This window comes from Rhincodon typus, chromosome 4, assembly GCF_021869965.1.
Source record: "Rhincodon typus isolate 14 chromosome 4, sRhiTyp1.1, whole genome shotgun sequence".
NCBI classification, from domain to species: domain Eukaryota; kingdom Metazoa; phylum Chordata; class Chondrichthyes; order Orectolobiformes; family Rhincodontidae; genus Rhincodon; species Rhincodon typus.
Window position 1 is genome coordinate 48,162,385 of NC_063335.1, and position 20,449 is coordinate 48,182,833.

At 38.2% G+C, this 20,449-nt stretch overlaps 1 protein-coding gene across 1 annotated transcript in view; it reads left to right on the forward strand.

The window, feature by feature from the left end:
- Window positions 1-16,146, forward strand: part of tmem65 (transmembrane protein 65) — a 67,464-nt gene extending 51,318 nt beyond the window's left edge. The window contains exons 6-7 of the mRNA XM_020529012.2: window positions 1,621-1,726; window positions 11,336-16,146. Coding sequence (XP_020384601.1) covers window positions 1,621-1,726; window positions 11,336-11,437 — 208 coding nt within the window. The 3' untranslated portion in view covers window positions 11,438-16,146. The remainder of the gene's footprint in view (window positions 1-1,620; window positions 1,727-11,335) is intronic.
- The last annotated feature ends 4,303 nt before the right edge of the window (window positions 16,147-20,449 follow it).

Genomic DNA, 20,449 nt, shown 5'->3' on the forward strand with positions numbered 1-20,449 from the left:
CTTGAAGAGAATTAAGGATGTGAGCGGTCAATGCTATGTTTTCCAGTGGCACCAATATTCCGTGAGAACATTTTTTAAAAATGTTCTCAGCTATCCATGCTCTTAAGGAAAAGAAATATGTTTGAAGCACTGAGGTACTTGCTCTGTTCAAAGCAAGTTGTACAAAAGTAACCTCTGTAGTTGGACAGGTATCTGAGAGCATTGACTGACAGGATTTATGTACAAAATATATGCTAATTTTGAAACTTTGCAGTCTATTAACCCGTTCCACATTATATACAGATTATTAGCCAAAACATTAGTTTAAAAACAACTCCATACACGGAACCATTGGATTTTGTTACCTATTTCACCCTTGGACTAATGAATATCATCTTTCGGCAGACAGCCATCCGTTTTAGTGTCTATTAGCCAGTCGCAGATTGATTTAGGAACATTAGATATTTTTTCCCAGATCTTTGGATTAGTTGAGACTGTAAGGCATTAGCATATTCATTGATTAATTTTTAATTTGTGCAAGATCTATATTTTTGTCCTGCTCTATTCAGATTAAAGCAATTTCATTATTGAATGAAAACCATTTTGAAGAGTTGGAGTATCTATTGGTATTCTAATGTGACGGGTCACATCAGTTTCGAGTAATTTTTTGACCCCTTGTATGAGGTCTTCACCTAACTGTTGGGATTACACTTATTCATTTGTGCTATTATGCATCTTGTGCCGGTATCATGTTAGTGTAAAAACGGAAATTGCTGGAAAAGCTAGCAGGTCTAGCAGCATCTGTGGAAATAATTCAGAGTTAATGTTTCAGGTTGAGTGACCCTTTCATGCACTCTGGGAGCTGGCTGTTAAATAATTCTTTCCCCAAGAGTATAAGAGATTTCAGACAAGTGGAATGCTGGGCACAGGATAGGGAAGAAATCTGCAAACAATTGACTAATTTACATGCTGATTAGGTCCCTCAGGAATCCATTCATTTTTTTGAAAAAGATAAAATTGCCTACTGTTTTCCCTGCGTACTTACTCATTTTACAGAGTAATCAAAATTACACAAGTCTTTTTCACTTTTCAAACTGGATGATTTTTTTTACTTTGCAGTCCTATTTACCAACTGTTTTGTGGCTTGCAAGAATTAATGCATGGATGGAAGACAGTTGTGAACTGAACTGAATCTTGCAATTGAATTCAATTGATACAGCCGGTTGATAGAAGCCGGGTTGAGATGGAAAATAACAAATTTTGTCTTATTTCAAAGTCTGTCCCGATCAGTTTGGTTAGAGTGAAAATGCTTTTAAACTTGGAAGTGTAATGGCACCTCCTATCTTGGATTATTGCACAGCACACCATTCTTTTTTTTTTAAAAAATGGCTATAAACAGAACTAGTCTGCAGTTGGAAGCACAGTAGGTCCTGCGTGTGGTTTTCTATTTTCTTTTCAGCCCTTACTGGGACATAGGTGTTGCTGGCTGGCCAGCATTTAGTGCATAACCCAATACACATGTGCCTAATTTACAACACATTGCCAGGGGTCTGGGAGCTGACTCTGTTGCATTCCCTCCCTAGGAATATGAATTAGTGTTTGACTAATCTAATGATTCTCTATTATTTCTGACTGCTTCAGACTTGCAGGGTATGTGGAGGCTCTTGCATCAAGACTGGGTCTGCCAAGTCCTGATCTAAACCCAAAACAGGCTGATATGTGGCAAACACGACTTAGCTCGCAGCTGGTAAGTGTTTAGATTTTCAGCTACTTCTTTCCTATATTTCCTTCCTCTCTTTCCCTTACTTCCTGATTACAAATATCTGAGTGACTGGCCATGTATGTTGGAAAATTTTACATAGGAAGCTAGGTAAACTCTTGTTTTCCTATATCAATTTACAGGCTCAACTTAAAGGGTCCTTGTTGCAGTTTACACAAAGCAATTTGGTTAACCTGCTTGCCATTGAAGATTAGATTTTTTTGGAATGAATTAGCTTGTACTTTTGGAGCTAGTGCCCACTCAATGAAGGAAGGATATTTTCCCATTGAACCTGTCTTGTGTATGGAGTGACCCTTCTTGGGAAAAGTAGGGGAGAAAAGCACAATTATATATCAATTAACCTTCATCTTTTGATTATTTAAGCTCTCTGGTGAGATGTTTATCATCTTTTCCTCCAAGGGGCAAAATAAGAGACACTAAGTGTCAGGCCACTGGGTGGTAGAGACTCAGTGCTCACATGCTATCTTCACGTTTGTCTGAATATGAAAGTCAGCTGAGATTGACAAGAATGGGAAGAGACCAATCAGCCTGTTGCATCATTCAATAAAATCATGGCTGTTTATACCTGGTTGTTGGTTTTTCTCTTGTGTTTTGAAGCTTTGTGTGAGGGATTATGATGCCCAGGTGGTGCTTCTACTTTGGCAAACTGGCCATATTTTGAACTAGACAGAGACTGCTCTGGAACTTGATATGTTTGGGTCTCTGATTTATATTTAACTATTGTGATAGGCCAGTGCCATTCTAGTATTTGTCTTCAGTATAAGATGCAGTCTTTGAGTGTAGATTTGAATTGAATAAGGCTGGGCCCAGCTTTCTCGAGCATCAGCTGAGTTTCTTTCGAGGTGTTGAAGTGTTGCTGGTGATTATCATGAGAACTATTCCATAAGATCATTTAATACACTGCTCCAGGTGGCCACTATTCTGCTTTTAACATCTTCAAGAAGAGGTGAAGATGTTTAGAAGAAAACAGAGAAAGAATGTAAATGAATTAGTTTGGAATTAAAAATCTATTTTGGAAAGGTGGAGTAGAAACATGGTGAGGTTATTGAATGAATGTGACAACTCCCAATAAATAAAACCAACTCTATTTGAGGCGCTCAACTATCCCACCGACTAGACGCCAGGAAGGATTCTAAATTGAAAAAATTCATTCACATTATATTCGGGGGGCTTGTGTGTAGAAGATGGATTTATTGTGTGAATCATGGATGCGAAGGTGAAAAGGACTCCAGGTTCTGGAACTTCTTCCCCAAGCCCCTCTGCCTTTCTATATCCTACCTGTTGTCCAAAAATTTTTTTGCAATGTTCAGTGTAAAATTTTGTCTGAATACACGCCTGTCAAGACTGCTAGGGCATTTTAGTACAGTAAAGATACAATGAATTTAAGTGCTGGTAGTACCTCACCAGGCAGGCTTTCTATTTCTCTTGTACACTTGCATCTTTTAAAGTTGCTTGCTTCACTTGAAATTGTTTTGTCCAGTACATGTGTAATTAAGAGATTGCCTGGACTTGCATTCAGAAGAGTTGTCCTTCTAGATGGTGTGAAATAAAGTTTCTCTCATTTGCATTTGAGCTTCATTCCAACCCAAGATTCAGAGGTTCTTGATTAATAGCATCGCACAGTTGCCTTTAACTACTATTATCTGACAAATGACTAACCTTTTAATAAAGCCTGAACAAGAGCTATTACAAGATATTACCATGTCATTTATATTTGATCTGCTAGAACAAATAAATTACTGGCTTAAAAAAAAACTCCCTTATTTACATATTTAGCAAGTGATTTTTTTTTGTATTTCAATTTTTGTGTACTGATTTTCAAGTAATTCCGAATGGTATAACTCTCAGCAGCAGGAAGTCTTAATTTGTGTGGGTTTAAGTTATAACTGGGAACAGGATTTGGGTAATGTGAAGTATGGCTGGCACTGAACACTATCAGCTGCAGCTGTAATTGGACCTACAGTGTTCAGACTATTAAGATGTTAATAGCCAAGGGGTGACCTCATGAACAAGTCTGATTTTCAGTGTGATTGAAGATATTGGGTTCAAGTCCAGCTGCGAGCATTTTACGCTGAGAGTTCGACAATGAAGAAAAATTCTGAAGGGATGATCCACATTCTGTGGTTAACTAAATAAGGAAAGCATCAAACTGCAAGGAAAAGCATAGACCTGCACAAAAGTGAGTGGCAGGTCATATGATTAGTTAAAATATAAAGAACTGCAGAGAATGACTAGAGGGTTAATCTGGAGAAGGAAATTGGAGTATGAGAGAAAGACAGCTAGGAATGTTGAAAAAGATAGCAAGAGTTTCGCACGTATTTAAAAAAGCAAAATGGTATTGGTCCTTTAGAGAGTGAGAATGGAGAATATTACTAAGGATATTAAAAAGCACTCCAGCTCTAGCTGTAAATCATGAGGTAGAAAGGAGAGAGGAGCTTGGTGGCATTAGAATTGTGAAGGAAGTGGACGAAGTAAATTGATTGAACTATGGGCTGATTGTCTCTGGGTTTTAGGCAGACTTCTTCCTGGATCTTAAGAGTTTTCTAATGAGATAGTAGGTGCACTGGTGTTAAATTTCCAGAATTCCCTAAATTCACAACATGTTCCATTTAGATCAAAAAGTAGTAAATATAATCCCTCTGTTGAAGAAGGGAGGGTGACAGAAAACAGGGAACAGAACAATTAGCTTGATGTCTGTTCTAGGGAAGATATTAGTATTGGTCATTAAATAGATTATAGCTTTGCACTTAGAAAAATTCAAGGTAATTCGGAGGAACCAGCATGGTTTTATCAATGAGAAATCATGTTTAATTTATTAGATGACTTTGAAGGAGTAATCTTTTGAACTGTACAAGATTCTTAGGAGGCATGACAAAGTAGATGCAGTGACATGTTTCCTTTCCAGGAGAGTCTAGGACCAGAGGGCACGATCTGAGTCAGGCATCACTAAGTTCGGACAGAGATGAGCAGGAGTTTCCTCTAAGGGTAGTGAATCTGTGGAATTCTTTACCACAGAGGCCTGTAGAGCTGGATCATTAAGTATAGTCAAGGCTTAATAGATTTTAAATAAATAAGGGAGTCAAGGGTTTTTGGGATTAGGAAGGAAAGTGGAATTGAGGATTATTATCCATTATCTCATTAAATGGTGAAACAGTCTCAACAAACGGGCCTACTTTTGCTCCTATGGTGTTATAGTAAAGTACTGTGGATGGAAAGAAGCCTGTAGGTATAATTGGATTTCCAGAAAACATTTGAAAAGGTACCACACCAAAGGCTATTATGGTAAATAAAAGCTCATGGTGGGAGTGGGGTGGGATCGTAACATATTAGTATGGATGAAAGGTTAGCTGGCTGACAGCACAGTATGTCGAAATTGGTCTTTGCCTGATTGGTAGGGTGTGACAAGTGGGCTTTAACAATTTACATCAATTACTTAGATTAGTGGAGCAAAAGCATAGTAGCTAAATTTGTAAGCAATATAACAATATATAGAAAAGTATGTTGTGATGAGTTTGTAGACAAATATATTTAGGTTGAGTTTTGGGCCAAAAATCTAGCAGATAAAGTATGATGTGGGAAAATGTGAAGTTGTTGACATTGGCGGGAAGAATGGTAAAGCAGAAGAATGATTGTAAATTGAGGTGCGGAGAGATTTTAGTTGTGCAGGAGCCACAAAATGTTCGTATGCAGGTGCAGCATGTAATCGAAGTTTAATGGGATGCCAAATGTTATGAGAGGAATTGAACATAAAAGTAAGGATTTCATGCTTCAGTTATATAAAGCATTAGAATTAGATTTTATTGTCACCTATACTCAAGTTCAGGGTTACAATAGTACAGTGAAAGGTATACAAAGTTGCCATTCCTGGCGCCATCTTAGGTAGAAAGGTACCTAGGTAAAAAAGTGTAGGTACAAAGTAGAGGGAAAAAAAACAAGCTTTATTTTTCTGCTTTATAAGAACAAAGTAGAGTTACAAGTTCAACGTTACAGTCCTTACAGGCCTTGTAATCCCCACAAGGGTTCGATCTCCTTTGTGCTGGGCTTCACGACCGCAATGGGCTCTCTTCCCCGGTGTTGGCTAGATCTCCCCATGCTTGATGTCGCTACAGGTGCTGGGAGACCTCGGGCTGTGTATTCATACCACTGCTTCAAGCTGACTGCTCCCACCATATCTTGAACGTAGTGTGTAGTTTTGGTCTCCATAGTTAAGGAAGGATAAACACACATTGGAAATAATTCAGAGAAGCTTGACCAGATGGATACCTGTAAGTAGTATGTGTACTTAATGTGGGTACATCAGTTGGGTTGGGCTTGTTTGTGCTGGAGTTAAGAATAAAGGGTGACCCAGTCAAAGTGTATAAAATCCTGATGGGGCCTTGACGAGGTGAATGTAGAAAGGATGTTTCCTCAGTCTGGAACCAGGGGACGCCATTTTAAAATTTGAGGTTGTCCTTTTAGGATAGAGCGGAGGAGAATTTTTTCTGAAGGTAGTGCAACCTTAGGTGGTGGAAGCAAAGGGGTTGAATATCTTTAAGTTAGTAGTAGCTTGATTCTTGTTGGGCAAGTGGATTAAAGATTATCGGGGGTAAATGGGAATGTGGAATCCAAATTCCAAACAAATCAGCCATGATCTTCCTGCGCACTGCAGCAGGTTTGAGGGGCAGAATGGTCCACGTTGGCAGCCTTTTCTTGCGTTTGAACGACAGAGCAGGCTGGACGGGCCTCCAGCTCCTTTTTCTTCATAACCTTCTATATTTATTAATGATTTGGACAAAGTTATCGAGAGGTTTGTAGATAATAAGATAGGAGTCCTAATAAGTTGTACTGAGCAGATTGCAGGTGGTTTTTAAAAAAAAAAAAATGAATTCCATCTTCCAGAATATATTCCATGTGTGCAGTCATCAGCTTTGGATCTGAGAGAGAGAGATTGGAATATTTTCTAAATAGCAAGAGACTAAGAACTTCAGAAGAGGAAAGGAGCATAAATCATTCAAAATTTGTGTGCTCACACTAAATAAACAACCAACAAAGCAGATGGATGTTGGATTTAATTTTAAGGGATCAAAGGGAGGAAATCACTTGTCAGTTAGACAGACCCCATCTGGAATATTGCTTTGATTTTAGACACCGTACCTCAGCATCGAATTGATCTCAAGAGGCTCTTCCTCACTATGTGTAACATCCTCTTCATCTGCAAGTTGCTAAATGTGGTTCTGCGCACATGTGAATATCATGATATCAGTATTGTACAAAGAGAAGAAATAAGCCCCCAAAAACTACCTTAGCCGGTACAGGGACTGAGCTCACATTATCACTGTCATTAAAGACTACATAGTGGCAAACTGACCTGGTCTTCTCCCTCCTGGAAAGCTATGGTACAAATTTAATGAGGGTAGTACAGGCATTTATGAAGTTTGAAACCAAGTTCCAAAAACCTTGACTTAAATTCATTTAGCTAAGAATATTGAGATATCAAAGATAAATAGGGTAGCATACTTGATGTAGTCTGTACAGATTTTAGCAAAAGCCAGTTTAGTTGCATGTGTTGGACCTAGTTTCAAGTGGGAATTGAGGCTAGTTTTTTTTTCAGTTTCTATACTTCCAGTTGGTTCCAGTTGACACCTCTTATTTGTATTTTCTACTTGTCCCGTTTGTGACCAGCTCAAAGAGAAACAAAGCATATTCACTCACCACTTGTCCTCATATTGCTCCAAATGTCATACATGGGCATTAGTGTGATGTGTACTCATTTGTGGAGAAACTTCGATGAAAAAGTACAGCCACTTCATCACTGCAAATTTCAAATACTATGTGGAAAAACAGATGTGAGAAAAAGTAATAATGTTACAAATAAAACATAGATTTGCTCTGAAATGACATATTTACTTATATTCGGACATTTCACTGGATTTCAGAACCTCAACTCCATTTTTCCTCAATCTCTTCGCTTCAACCCCCTGCCCCCCCACCCCAGGCTGCCTTCCCAGTTTTCTGATGAAAAACATCATTAACTTGATTTTCACTCTGCTCTGTTTCTCTATCTTCAGCCAACGTGATTCTTTTAAACACCTTTAATATTCTAAGCTTAATGTTGTCAGACCTGCTAAGTATTTCCAGCACTTTTTGTTTTAATTATGAAGGTGACGCAGGCTGCGAGTCAGCTCCGCACAGAAACAAGGTTCCACATAGGGGACCAGCTGGAAATTAAAGGGCATCTGTTCCACGAAAAGATAGTTATTTGGATCCAAAATTAGCTCAGCAACAGGAAGCAAAATATTAGCGGATGGGTGTTTGTGACTGGAAGGTTGTTTGCAGTGGAGTTCTGCAGGAGCTCAATGGCACTGGGTCCCTAGATATTCATGGTGGCTGTGGTATGTAGGGGTGCAATGAAGAAATTTACAAATTATTGACATGGTTTATGATGAAGAAAACTATAGACTGGAAGACTGGATTGATCCTGTGGGCAGAAAGGAGACAATGAAATTCAGTCCAGAGAAGTGTGAGCTAATGCATTTAGGGAGGTTAAACAAGGCAAGGAATAAACGTAAGGTACTGAGACGTTTAGATAGCGGAAGACTATGGTGTGCATGTATGCAGATTCCTTGAGGTAGTAGGTATGAAAGACGTAGTGATTAAGATAAAAGATATTTTCTTTTAGTGGCAAAAGCAGGAATTGTGTGTTAGGACCGTATAAAATGCCAGTTAGATTGCAGCTAGAGTACTGCATACAGTTCTGGTTACCACATTGTAGGGAGGATGTGATTGTACTTGAGCAGGTTCGGAGGAGATTTATAAGGATGTTGGCTGGAATGGAGAATTGTAGCAATGAGGAAAAATTGGTGATGCTGGATTGTATACCTTGGGCGGGGTGGGGGGGGAGAGATTGAGGGTCAAATTAAATAAGGTCTACAAAATATCAAGGGGCATTGAGTTGTTGGACCTGTTTCCCTTAGCAGAGAAATCTATAATTAGGATTCGTAGGTAAAGAGTAAATGTAGAATGATTGGAGGATTGTTAAGTAGATTTTGTTATCCACAGGGTGGTGGGGTTATGAAACCCAAGTACTTATCTAACCTCCCTGAAATGCATTTTCACCATTTGCTTTAGTTACCCCATGTGGTAGTGAATTCCACATCTTCATCCTCCTGAGTAAATTAGGAGTAAAACCCCCTGACGTTTCTCCTGAATCCATTGTGGATATCTTTGTGTCCATCCTAGATTTATGACCTCTTAGATTTGAGCTTCTCCACGTTTCAAAACATCTTTTACGTGTCAGGTGAACCACTTTAGTGCGTTTTTGCCCTAATTGGGTCATCTCTTGGTCTTCTGTTAATTGGAGAAACTATATTCAGTGTTATCTGGAAATCCAATTCACGGGTGATTATAACTTTAAAGTTAGAGCAGGGTCATTCAGGAGTGAAATCAGGAGCATAAGTGCTATGGAATTTGGTTCCACAAAAGACTAGCTGCTGGGTCAATTGAAATTTTCGATCTTGAGGTCTGAGGTTTTTTATTAGGATAGGTTGTAGTAAGATTCTGCGTAGATGTAGCCACAGGACTGTATCCTTCCTGATCCCTGTTGACTTGTCTGCAGCCTTAGATGTGATTGATCACATCACTGCCCTTCATTGTTTCTCTCTGTCATCCAACTGACCTTGCCTGTTCCTATCCTTACCTATCTAATCCTAGCCAGAGGAACATCTGCAGTGTCTTCCCTCTGGAACTTTCCCTTGGACTTCAGCCAAGGATCTATTCTTGGCCCCATTCTTTTACTTCTCATCTACATGATGGCTAATCAACATCATTCAAAAACATGTCAGATTTCACATGTATGGGAATGACCGGGAGCCAGACCCCAGCACTCTTGACTCAGCATGGCACTTTAGACAGTGTAGATGTCATAACTGGGTGAGCAACAGTTTCCTCTGTCTGAGAGTTATGACAGGGGAGGCAATAGCCCGGTGCTATTATCACTGCACTGTGAATCCAGGTAATGATCTGGGGACCCAAGTTCAAATCCCACCATAGGTAGTGGTATTTGAATTCAGTAAAAATCTGGAATTAAGAGTCTAATGATGACCATGAATCCATTGTCAATTGTCATTTTAAAAAAAAAAAAAACATCTCGTTCACTAATGTCCTTGAGGGAGGGAAACTACCATCCTTACCTGATCTGGCCTACATGTGACTCCAGACCCACAGCAATGTAGTTGACTCTTAACTGCCCTCTGGGCAATTGGGGATGGGCAGTAAATGCTGGCCTAGCCAGCAGTCCACTCGCCCCATCAATGAATTTTTAAAAATTAGCAAATCTTGAATCCCTGATGCAAACTTCATCTTGTCTCCTCACCAATGACTATTCTTCTTCCTCATCACTGACTGATGCTCAACCAGGCTGTTTGCACACTTTTTTGGCTTAACTAAATAAGTTGCATGAAGTTATATGGATTGACAGCACATAAAGAGAGGCCGGGTACAGAGCATCAATGATCTAATAGAATGGCAGTGATGTCTCAAAGGACCAAATCGACTCCTGCTCCTATGATTGGAGGAACTACCTGGACGTTGCAAGATCTCACTAATGTCAGTTAGTGCTGTCTGGTCTAACTTGTGTTTGGTTAGGAGCTTATTAAAGAGAGATTTAATAGGCAGCAGTGGTGGAGGACTGAGATTTAGCTGAATCCATGCTGGAGACACAGAGCTGTAAATAGTGTTGGAACTGGGTAATATGAGGTCTGATCGGTTGCAATGTGGAACGTAATGATAAATGAAGTTGTGTTTGGGTCATGAATTGTGCTGTTAGGGTCAGCATTAGGTCCTGTGAAGGGTAACTGGGGTCAGGGATGTGGGTCTATATTTCTGATCAACCTTTTCAGTGATGTTGTTACACGCCTGGAGCAGGTGGGACCTGAGCCTGGGCCTCTTGGCTCAGAGGTAGGGACACTACTACTACACCACAAAAGCCAGGGACACACAATGGGTATTCTCTTGTTATCTTGGGGGCAATTGCTGAATTTGGAAAGTTTGAAGTGGGTTTAGTGAGTGAGTGAGTGACTGATCTGATCTGTAATTGAGGTCATGGCAGTGTGTTGAGCATTTTAATTGAGGCTGGGCTTGGGCCCTAAGATAAAACTGAATATAGGCAGGGGTTGGAGTGCATTCTTTCCCCATCAAAACTGATTTTAATTTAGTCCCCTCCCTGCCTTTCCCTCACTTTTGTTATTCTTGTACTGCGCCTAATGGGCTTGCTTGTAAATTGTGATTTTAATTAGTAACATGGGGGATTTGGTGGCAGTTAATATAAAAATGCTCTGGTGTGTAATAAGATAAAACTGGATGTGGAGCTGGGAATGGAGGTGTCATGGGGTCAGTGTATGCTCTAAAGTTCACCTACTGAGAGCTTCTTGTGACTAATTTTAGATATGTTCAACACTTGAAAAAAATAATTGAGGCCTCCATTAAAATTGGGGAACAAACCCATTCGCTTGATGATCTGCCTTTTGAAATGTGAGTTACTTCATTTTCATATTCCACCTATTTAAAAAGAATCCTGATCTTTCTTTCCTTTTTTTTCAGGGCAAGGTTATAGGTGTGATCATTGGTTGCATCTTAGGAATGTTTCCACTGCTTTTCTTTAAAATAGAAGAAGAAGAAAAGCTAGAAGAAAGCAAGAATTAAAATAATGTGCCAATTGGTGAACTAGTTCCACGTGTTAAACCTGATGTTTGCATTGTGAAGTAATCCTGGAAGTATAACAGCAGCCTTTTGATGGACAGAAGTGCAATCTGGACTGTGATGTGGTGGAATATTGACATTAACAAGTCAATACTTGCAAATACATTTTTGTGAACTCAGTACAGCGAAACTGGTCTATTGACCCCTTTATGGTACTGTTCTATTCCATTTTTGGGGAAAAAAAACACACACACTAAATGGTTGGCTAAGTGGTTTTTAAAATCAGTTTCGCCGTATGTCATACTGCCTTGTTTTCCTTTATGATAGTTTGTTTGAAAATAAATTAATTTTTGACTTGTGAATGCTAATATTTTTATCTAACGATGTAATCTTAAAACCAATCACAGACATTAATAGTGATACTAAATTATGGAAACTGAAAAACTAACTGAAGGATTATTTGCATTTTGTGTTGCGATGCTGCATCTAATTCAGTTTATGTAGCCTTATAATTTGGTACTAAACCAGTGTGCTTTCGTTTTTGGGAAGTGTGACTGAACTATTGTATAGAAGCTGTATATGTATTCCATAATTATTATTGTTTTTTTTTTGTGCATTTGATCTTTATATTTGAAACATAAGTCACTCTTTTTAAATGGTATACTTGCAACCAATCTAGACTTATAAGCATAGTGCTGCAAGGTTAAAAACCATTCCAAAGGCATGTGGAAATATAACTCCAATCTCAATATCTTTAGGATGTACTTGGTGCTAGGTTTAGGTTATAAACTGCATTACATTTGTTCTGAGAGAGCCTATGAAAAGTTAAATATTTTATGACAAGTAATGTCTATCATTGTTTAGATATCACATCTCTTAATGACTTTGTTTTAATGCTTGCTCGTTAGCATTTCTATGTCTTAATTTTCAGTAGAATTATCTGGCATTGAGATTTTATCAAGGTTAGTACAGCAACCAAAACACACACATGGACATCTTTGAGGGAGGAATATGACATGGTGTTTTTGTAATTTTAAAATAATTTAATTGTGATAAGTTCACCTAATAGAATAGTCCATGAGATGTGAGCTAAACCCAATCATTTTCCTCAAGTCTGTGAATGAAGATGACTTTATTCTCCTAGTGCAGTGAGCTGCCTTTTTGAAAAGTTGATTACACAAAGATAGGTGGAGGGGCAAGTACTGTTGAGGAAGTGGAGAGGCTGCAGAAGGACCGGAACAGGCTGAGAGTGGGCAAAGAAGTGACAGATAGAATTCAGTGTGGGAAAACAGGTTATACACCTCAGTAGGAAGAATAGAGACATAACCATTTCTGAATGGGAAATGGCTTCAGAAATCCAAAGCACAAAGGGACTTTGGAGTCCTCGTTTAGCATTCTTTTATGGTAAACATACAGGGTTCCTTTGACAGTTAGCAAGGCAAATGCAATGCAGCATTCATTTCGAGAGGTTAAGAATACAATAGCCGGGACTAACTGCTGGTATTGTAGAAGGCTCTGGTTGGATGAGTTTGGAATATTGTGAGCCTCTTTGGGTCTGCATCTAAGGAGGTTGTGCTGGCATTGGAGTGGATCCACTGGCGGTTTACAGGAAGGATCCCAAGGATGAAGCATTTGTCATATGAGGAGTGGTTGAGGACTTAAGGTCTGTATTCAATGGAGTTTAGAAATGTAGGGATGCTGGGGATCTCATTGAGACTTGCAGAATACTGAGAGGACATGGAGGAGATGTTTCCACTAGTAGGAGAAACTAGGATCTGGGGGCACAGCCTCGGAGTGAAGGGATAGCCTTTTAGGACTGAAATGAGGAATTTTCTCAGCCAGAAGGTGGTGAATCTGGAACTCGTTGCCATAGAAGGCTGTGGAGGCCAAATCATTGAGTGTATTTAAGACGGATGTAGGTTATTGATTAGTAAGGAAATCAAAGGTTATGAGGAGAGGGTAGGAGAATTGGTGTTGAGACACATATCACCCATGATCGAATGGTGGAACAGAATCGATGGGCTAAATGGCCTAATTCTGTTCCTATATCTTACGGCCTTATATGGACTTGAATACAATGCTTATGTTAATTTGTCCTGATAACCTGAAGCAACGAACAAAAGAAAAATACTGAACAATCCTAAATCAACATGGAAAATACTGCCAGAATCAATGGAGAAAGAAATGGAGTTAATGTTGCAAGTTGACTTTTCAACAAAATATGACACCAAGTAGATCCAAATGATTGAGAGCAGGTTGAGCCATTTGTCATGAGTGCAGTCAACCAGATTGCAAACAGTGGCGATTTTTACAGACATTAGCCGGTGTAGAATATCAAAGACAATGAACTCCCATGTAATGAAGAACTGTTTTCCAATGGATATGATACCAGACGAGCTGATGATCAAGTTGTGAACTCTTCTAAATGTGGCCTCAAGTCTTATTTACGCACACGCCAATTAGTGACCAACCTTGTGCTTAATAGTTCTGAAATGATCACCCCTCAATGTTAGATGGCACTGATTTATATTTTTGTACAGAATATAAAATAATCTGTAACATTACTGAAGGTATTAATTTATTAGAATATTGCTGCTGATTTTGATTTGATCTATTATTGTCATGTGTACAGAGGTACAGTAAAAGTGTTGACTTGCGTGCTTTATAGGCAGATTGTACTGTACAAGTGTGTCAGGGTCATGGAACAGAGTACAGGGTACAATGTTACAGCTGCTGAGAAGGTGCAGATAGAGATCAATATTAACATGAGAGGTCCATTCAAAAGTGTGATAATAGCAGGGAAGAAGCTGTTCTTAAATCTGTTTGCACGTGAATACAAAATCTCTTATCTTCTGTCCAACAGAAGAAGGTGGAAGAGAGTATAACTGGAGTGGGTGTGGTCTTTGTTTATTTTGGTTGCTTTTCCGAGGCAGCAGGAAGAATACATTGTCAACATTTATTTATTCACAAACTTAGAATAGCCATCTGGAAATCAAATACCAAATCACTAAGAAATAAGAAATATTATAATTTAATTTCCAGACTGCAAGATGAGCTGAATAACTAACTAATTCTTGGCAGAGAATTCTACAGAATGAAGTGTCGGGGCTTTCATCTTCGCATGTATTCAATCTCTGGAATTCAACAGCTGACTTTGTGTTTCATGACAAATATTACCTCATTAAAGAGGCAAAAAAGCCTTCAAATAATAAATTAGTGCATGTAAATGAAAGGTAGTTTAGAAGAATGAATATATTTATTAGATATTGTAAATGGGTTTAATATTGATGCCTTGTGCATAGCCCCCATAGAGTGGAAAACATGATTAGAAGTGTCTACAGTTGTTGTACTTGAATGGATTTCCTGTAAATAAACAACCAGTTTTTTTCTTTTAAAGTGTCCTAAAATGTTTGATTACCAAGAGACTGTTCAAGTCACATCACACTTTGCTGCAGGTTTTTTTTGCCATTTGCACTTTTAAAAGCACAAAACTCTTAACTTGATGTATTTCTGTAATGAAATTTAGATCATCTCTTCAGATTGCAAAACAATGCAGAGGGACCAATAATAAGACTGCAGTCTTTAGGCTTACGTTAATTGTCTGGTGTTTTATTGTTGGTGCAAGTGAAATTATGTGTAGTGGTCTTGAGATTTGGTTTGATGTTAGTTTGAATAATGGGAAAGATTTTAGCATTTCTATTTAGTATAGAAATGCAGTCACAAATATTAAATATAAAAGAGCATTCCATTCTCCTGCAATTACTTGTTAATGTATATTGATTACCTGTTTAAAAACCCATTGTATGCAGTCAGTTTTTTTTGCCCGTAGGAGCTTTACTCCTTGACTTCGGTGGGGGGGAAAAGAACAGCAAAGAAAAGGCTGTTTTATAATTCACATGAACCTGGGAATATAGGACTGAGCAGGAGTAAGCCATTTGGCCCTGTCAGGACCATCCTGCCATTTAGTGAGATCCTGACTAATCTGGTTGTGGTCCTGGCTCGAATTTCCTATCTTCACCCCATTACCCTTGCCTTGTTTCCCTATCAAAAATCTATCAAACTCCTCCTTGAATAACTTTAAAGATCCAGCCTCCAATACCTTCTGGGAAAGAGAATGACAGTTTGAGAGTATAGCGTTCATCTCATCTGTCTTAAATATGCGGCCTTGTGTTGACACCAATGATGACATGTTGCACCAATCTAAGGCTGAACTGGAATCGAGTTGAAAGCTAGCTTTGTTTAAGATGGTTATATTTTAAGATGAACTTAATCGAACAATTTTTTGACCAGGAGGAGCACTGAATCGCATAGCATTCTTTAACAAGCTACAATATGACCTATGAAGGAAATTGGAAATAAAAAAGCTTGAATCCTCAGGGGCAAATGAACAATCACACTTTAAGGTGATTGATTAACTCATTGACTGTTGATCATGGTTATCAATATAATTTTTTCCTAGAACTACCTAGGCTAAGGTTTTCACGTTTTTAATTAACATCTTCAATACTGCAGTAATCTACCTGTCCATGTTTTTAATAAAGTTAACTTTGTTTATAAATGCATGAATTTTTTTTGTGTTGTGTGAACAATCAAATAGTACAATGCATGTAGTTTTCAACTTAATATTAAATTTGGAACTGATCATAAATATTACAAGTGTTTAAACATTTTCTGATGTTTAAATGTGTAAATAAACTTTCAATTAAAGATTACTTGTTACTTTGAACTTTGATTTACTGAAAACTTTGTATGATCTGCGATACTATAAATAATATCAGCCCAGGTTTTCCACTGGTCAGATAATTGTTAATCCAATGTAGATGGGAGTTGTGCATAGGGACACTGCAGGCACCAGACACTGATGGAATTTTCTGTATTTTCCTGTATTTTCCTCTGGGCAATTCCTCTACACTTGGAACCCTCTGATAAAAATCAGATTTCAGAGGATTCTGACGCAGATAAGTAAAATAGTACTCAGACTATTGAGTACATAATTTAACTCCTGAAATAACTGTTCAACTGATTTGTACTTGCCTCGCGCGCCCATGCTGCATGCTGTGGATGTGTTGTTTGATAGTCCTCGGTAATTGGGGCATATGGCCCTGTTTAGCTGGTACCACAGCACCACTGAAGTTCATATAGCATACTACTCATTTCTGTGACAGGAACAATGTCTGTTCAGCTTGACATGAAATTAAACCATCAAGGTGAAGGTTATTCTTCCTGACACAAGGTATTTGTGAAATTAATTCACTCAACATGAGTTTGGAAAGCGTCGAGTACTTTGGCCTGAAAGAACTGCGGATGCTGTAAATCAGAAACAAAAACAAATGACTGGAAAAGCTCAGCAGGTCTGGCAGCATTTGTGAAGATAAATCAGAATTAATGTTTCGCTCTAGTGACCCTTCCTCTTTAGTCTCTTCCAATGGATTGAAGTGGATTAAAACAATGGCCCATATTTGTGAAACTCTATAGCAAACCTATTGTTCATAAGCGTGATGTTTACAGCAGTGGTTCATTTGGGTCAAAAGTTATTTTTAAAAAATAAGAATGGAAGAGTTAAGGGAAAAATAGCAAAGCTGGGGAAAAAAGAACAACAGCACAAATAGAGAGAAAGGCTGAAACATTGTAACAAGAAAAAATAAGTGCAAAGCACCTGAGGTTGGAAATAGTCAGCACAATTTATTCTATTGGTTAATGAAATTATCTAAGTTATTTCTCACATCACATTGACTAAGAATATAGTGAAATCTCCTTCAATCTTTAGTGGGACTAGTGTTATGGACTGCATCAGACCAGACTAGGACCCATCCCCCCCCCTGACAAAAGTATGCTATGTCCAATAGCCTAGACACTAACTTTTATGTTTTTTTTGAGAAAGAGAGCGTAAGGCACTATGTTCCAGATATGATTCGATTGGTCCACCACTAAGCTTTAAGCAAAACGCACTTTATTCTTGCAACATGATTAAAATACAGCAGGAAGAAGAATGGCATAACTTTATTGAAATACTTAATAAGATAATGTATTATTTAACTACTAATTATCAACTGTTCCAACATAGGCAACATCCCACAAACACAGCAGAAATCAAATTGCAGATTAGTTTGGGCGGGGGAAGGAGAGAAGCTCTCTTCTTGGCTCACTGCTGGAAAAATTACTAACCTCTCACATGTAGCAGCTCTTTTTTTGGGTTATGTTTCACAGTCAGCATATCAGTGTACCACAAGGGGATGTAGTCATGAAATATCTCTGTATCATAGCATGTGACCTGAGACCATAAAGATCTCATATTCCCTCTTGCTTCAGATCACTTAAACATCATACTCTACTAAGAACATGTTTTTCTATGTAATCTTATAGGTTAGCATTAACCCAGACACCTTGTGTCTGCGGAATGTAATATTTGTACAAAATGTTTACTGCAATGCCTGATGGATTATTCAATATCATGATAGCCACACACAGTTTTTATGTTATGAGAGATAACATATGAACTGCTACATAATGTAAAAACACCTTGCTGGAGGCCAAACCCACTCCAGTTCTGAGCTCCCTTTAGCTGCTGGATTTACTAGGCTGAGGTTAAATCTGGAATGCATAAAATCTGGGACAGGTGACTTTAATAAAGTGTTTAAACCAATGATTCAAATCCTGTGAACTAATTGATCACCCATTCCTTAGTCCTACTATTGAGTCCAGAAATGAATAGGTTTGGTTTAAGAATTTAAAACTGTTTACATCCCACCTAACCCAAACCAACCTATTATGCAAGGTCAAAACTCCTGCCATTGTACCATCACTGCATTTTCTGATACAGAAACAGCTGACAAGAGAAACCAAGGTTAATGTGGTGTAAGTATGATGTTGTGGCATTGCAGTACATCACAGAAGGATACGAGTATCTCACAGCTTTGCTCACTTTTTGAAATTCACTTTTGAAATGTCACCTTAGTGACATTTGCATTTCTGCTGTCAGTGTTATACTGAAGTTATAGATTCACTATTGATTACCTTGACCTTACTAAAATGCATATCAAGAATAATATTAGTGCTGGGCTGCCTGCAGTCTACTTGTGTGCAACATGAGTTCATCTTCATGCACAACTTATTCCCAATTTACTTGGAGGTAGCTGTTGAATTCTGACTAAAAATCAAGGTGACATGAATGTTAATTGGTACAGCAGCAGTTAGTTGATGGGCTGGAGGTGAGAGGTGAGATTTTCCTGATTCTATACTAGTTTGCCTGATCACAGCAGCTATCAGAAACTGGAAAATGCCCTTCATAGGTATGTGCTCCAGTGGCTGAATCAGAATTTTCTGCCCAATATTTATGGCGCACAAGAGTTTCAATGCTCCTGGCTGAGGGCCTGAGATCATCTCCCCAGTGACCATTGCTTAGCTTGTCCCCTCTTCAGAACAATTTGAATGAGCAAAGGACAAGCCCAGATTCTTGACCATCTGAGGCTTTATTTTAATATTTCATTACTAGAGAATGCAATTTTAGTGCCTGATAGAAACAAAGTAACTGTTAAACATTCCTGGGATCACTAATCCTATAACAAAAAACATTCTGACTAGTCTTTAGATTAAAGATCCTGACTCTCGTGTCAGATAGTGTCCCATTTGAACCTTAAAAAGGATACACGGCACTTGGCCCTGTAAGTGACTGGCCAGAAAGCAGAAATGCTCCTGTTGAGGAATTGTGGTGTTGTGTGCTGTTACTGTGCATTCTGAAAGTTGTCAATATTTTTGGGTAAGTGATCCTCTTTTTGGACAGCCTCTTGGAAAAGATAATGATTATGTTGACTATTGTGTTTTTTAAACAATATATGAGTATAATTAAAATGAAATATACTTTCTTTATGAGTAATGTGAATGAGGAGAAACAATAAACACTTTTTTTTAGTGTATTAATGAGCACAGGCTGTAGCCCAGGCTCATCCTGTGCAGTTTTAAATTGCTTGAAATATTCATTCTCATTTCTGCAGAGCTGTGAGTGTCAGAGAAAATAAATCATTTCACTCGAACAAGCTGAAATATAGTAATTCTTTACTCTGCAGTTGACTGTCTCATCTTTATGTATGGTAACGTCTTCAGAGTGAAACTTACTTTCATCTTAATCTGCACACTTAGAGACTTTATTATTATCATTACAGATTATAGATGCTGTAAAGAGTCTGACTTTTAATTAAATCAAACTTGATTACACATTTTTCAAAGAGTGTTTAATTAGCATAAATTGCTTTATTTATTGTTAGGCAAATACATCATTTGCAGAGTGTGACAAAATGGAATTTTATTAATAAGATAGTGTGGATTAATACATCTATTAAGTACGGTATGGATTAATACATAAAATATTCTGTGGATTAATAAACAATTCTCTCTATTTTAAAAATGATGCATGGCAATTTCTAAAAAAACATAACTTCAATTTTTAGTCAACCGTTTTGATAGCCTAAGTGTAATTTAACACAATAAATGCAAGATGAGGAATATGCCATTCTCAAAATGTCTTCTTTCAAGGATTTTGAAGCATTGTTTATCCATTATTAATTTTACTGGACATAGTACTGGTTGATGTGTAGATAACCCACATCTGGAAAACTTGATAACAAAAGAACATAGGGTGGAACTTCCAGTTGCACGCAATGATAAGCAAATTGGGAAATACAATGAGAATGAAAAAGTCTGATTTCTGAGCAATTCTTCGAATGTTCAAAAGTTTCAAGGTTTCATAAGTGAGTTCAGAATCTTGCTGAACAGCAGTGACTATCCTATTCACACGTTTTGCACTGACTCAGACCTCTGATTTGCATTGCTGTTTTGTGTAGAGATGGAGAGACAAGCAGTGCAGTTGGGAGCACTGAACATTCATGGGTAGGACATGTTGATGTACAGTAGTGTTACATTAATTGCAAACTTAGTGTGTGTCTGCAATATATGTGGCAAACGCACTGCATGTGATTTATACAATGGCCATACCTGAAATTCAAAGGGGATTAGTCCTTA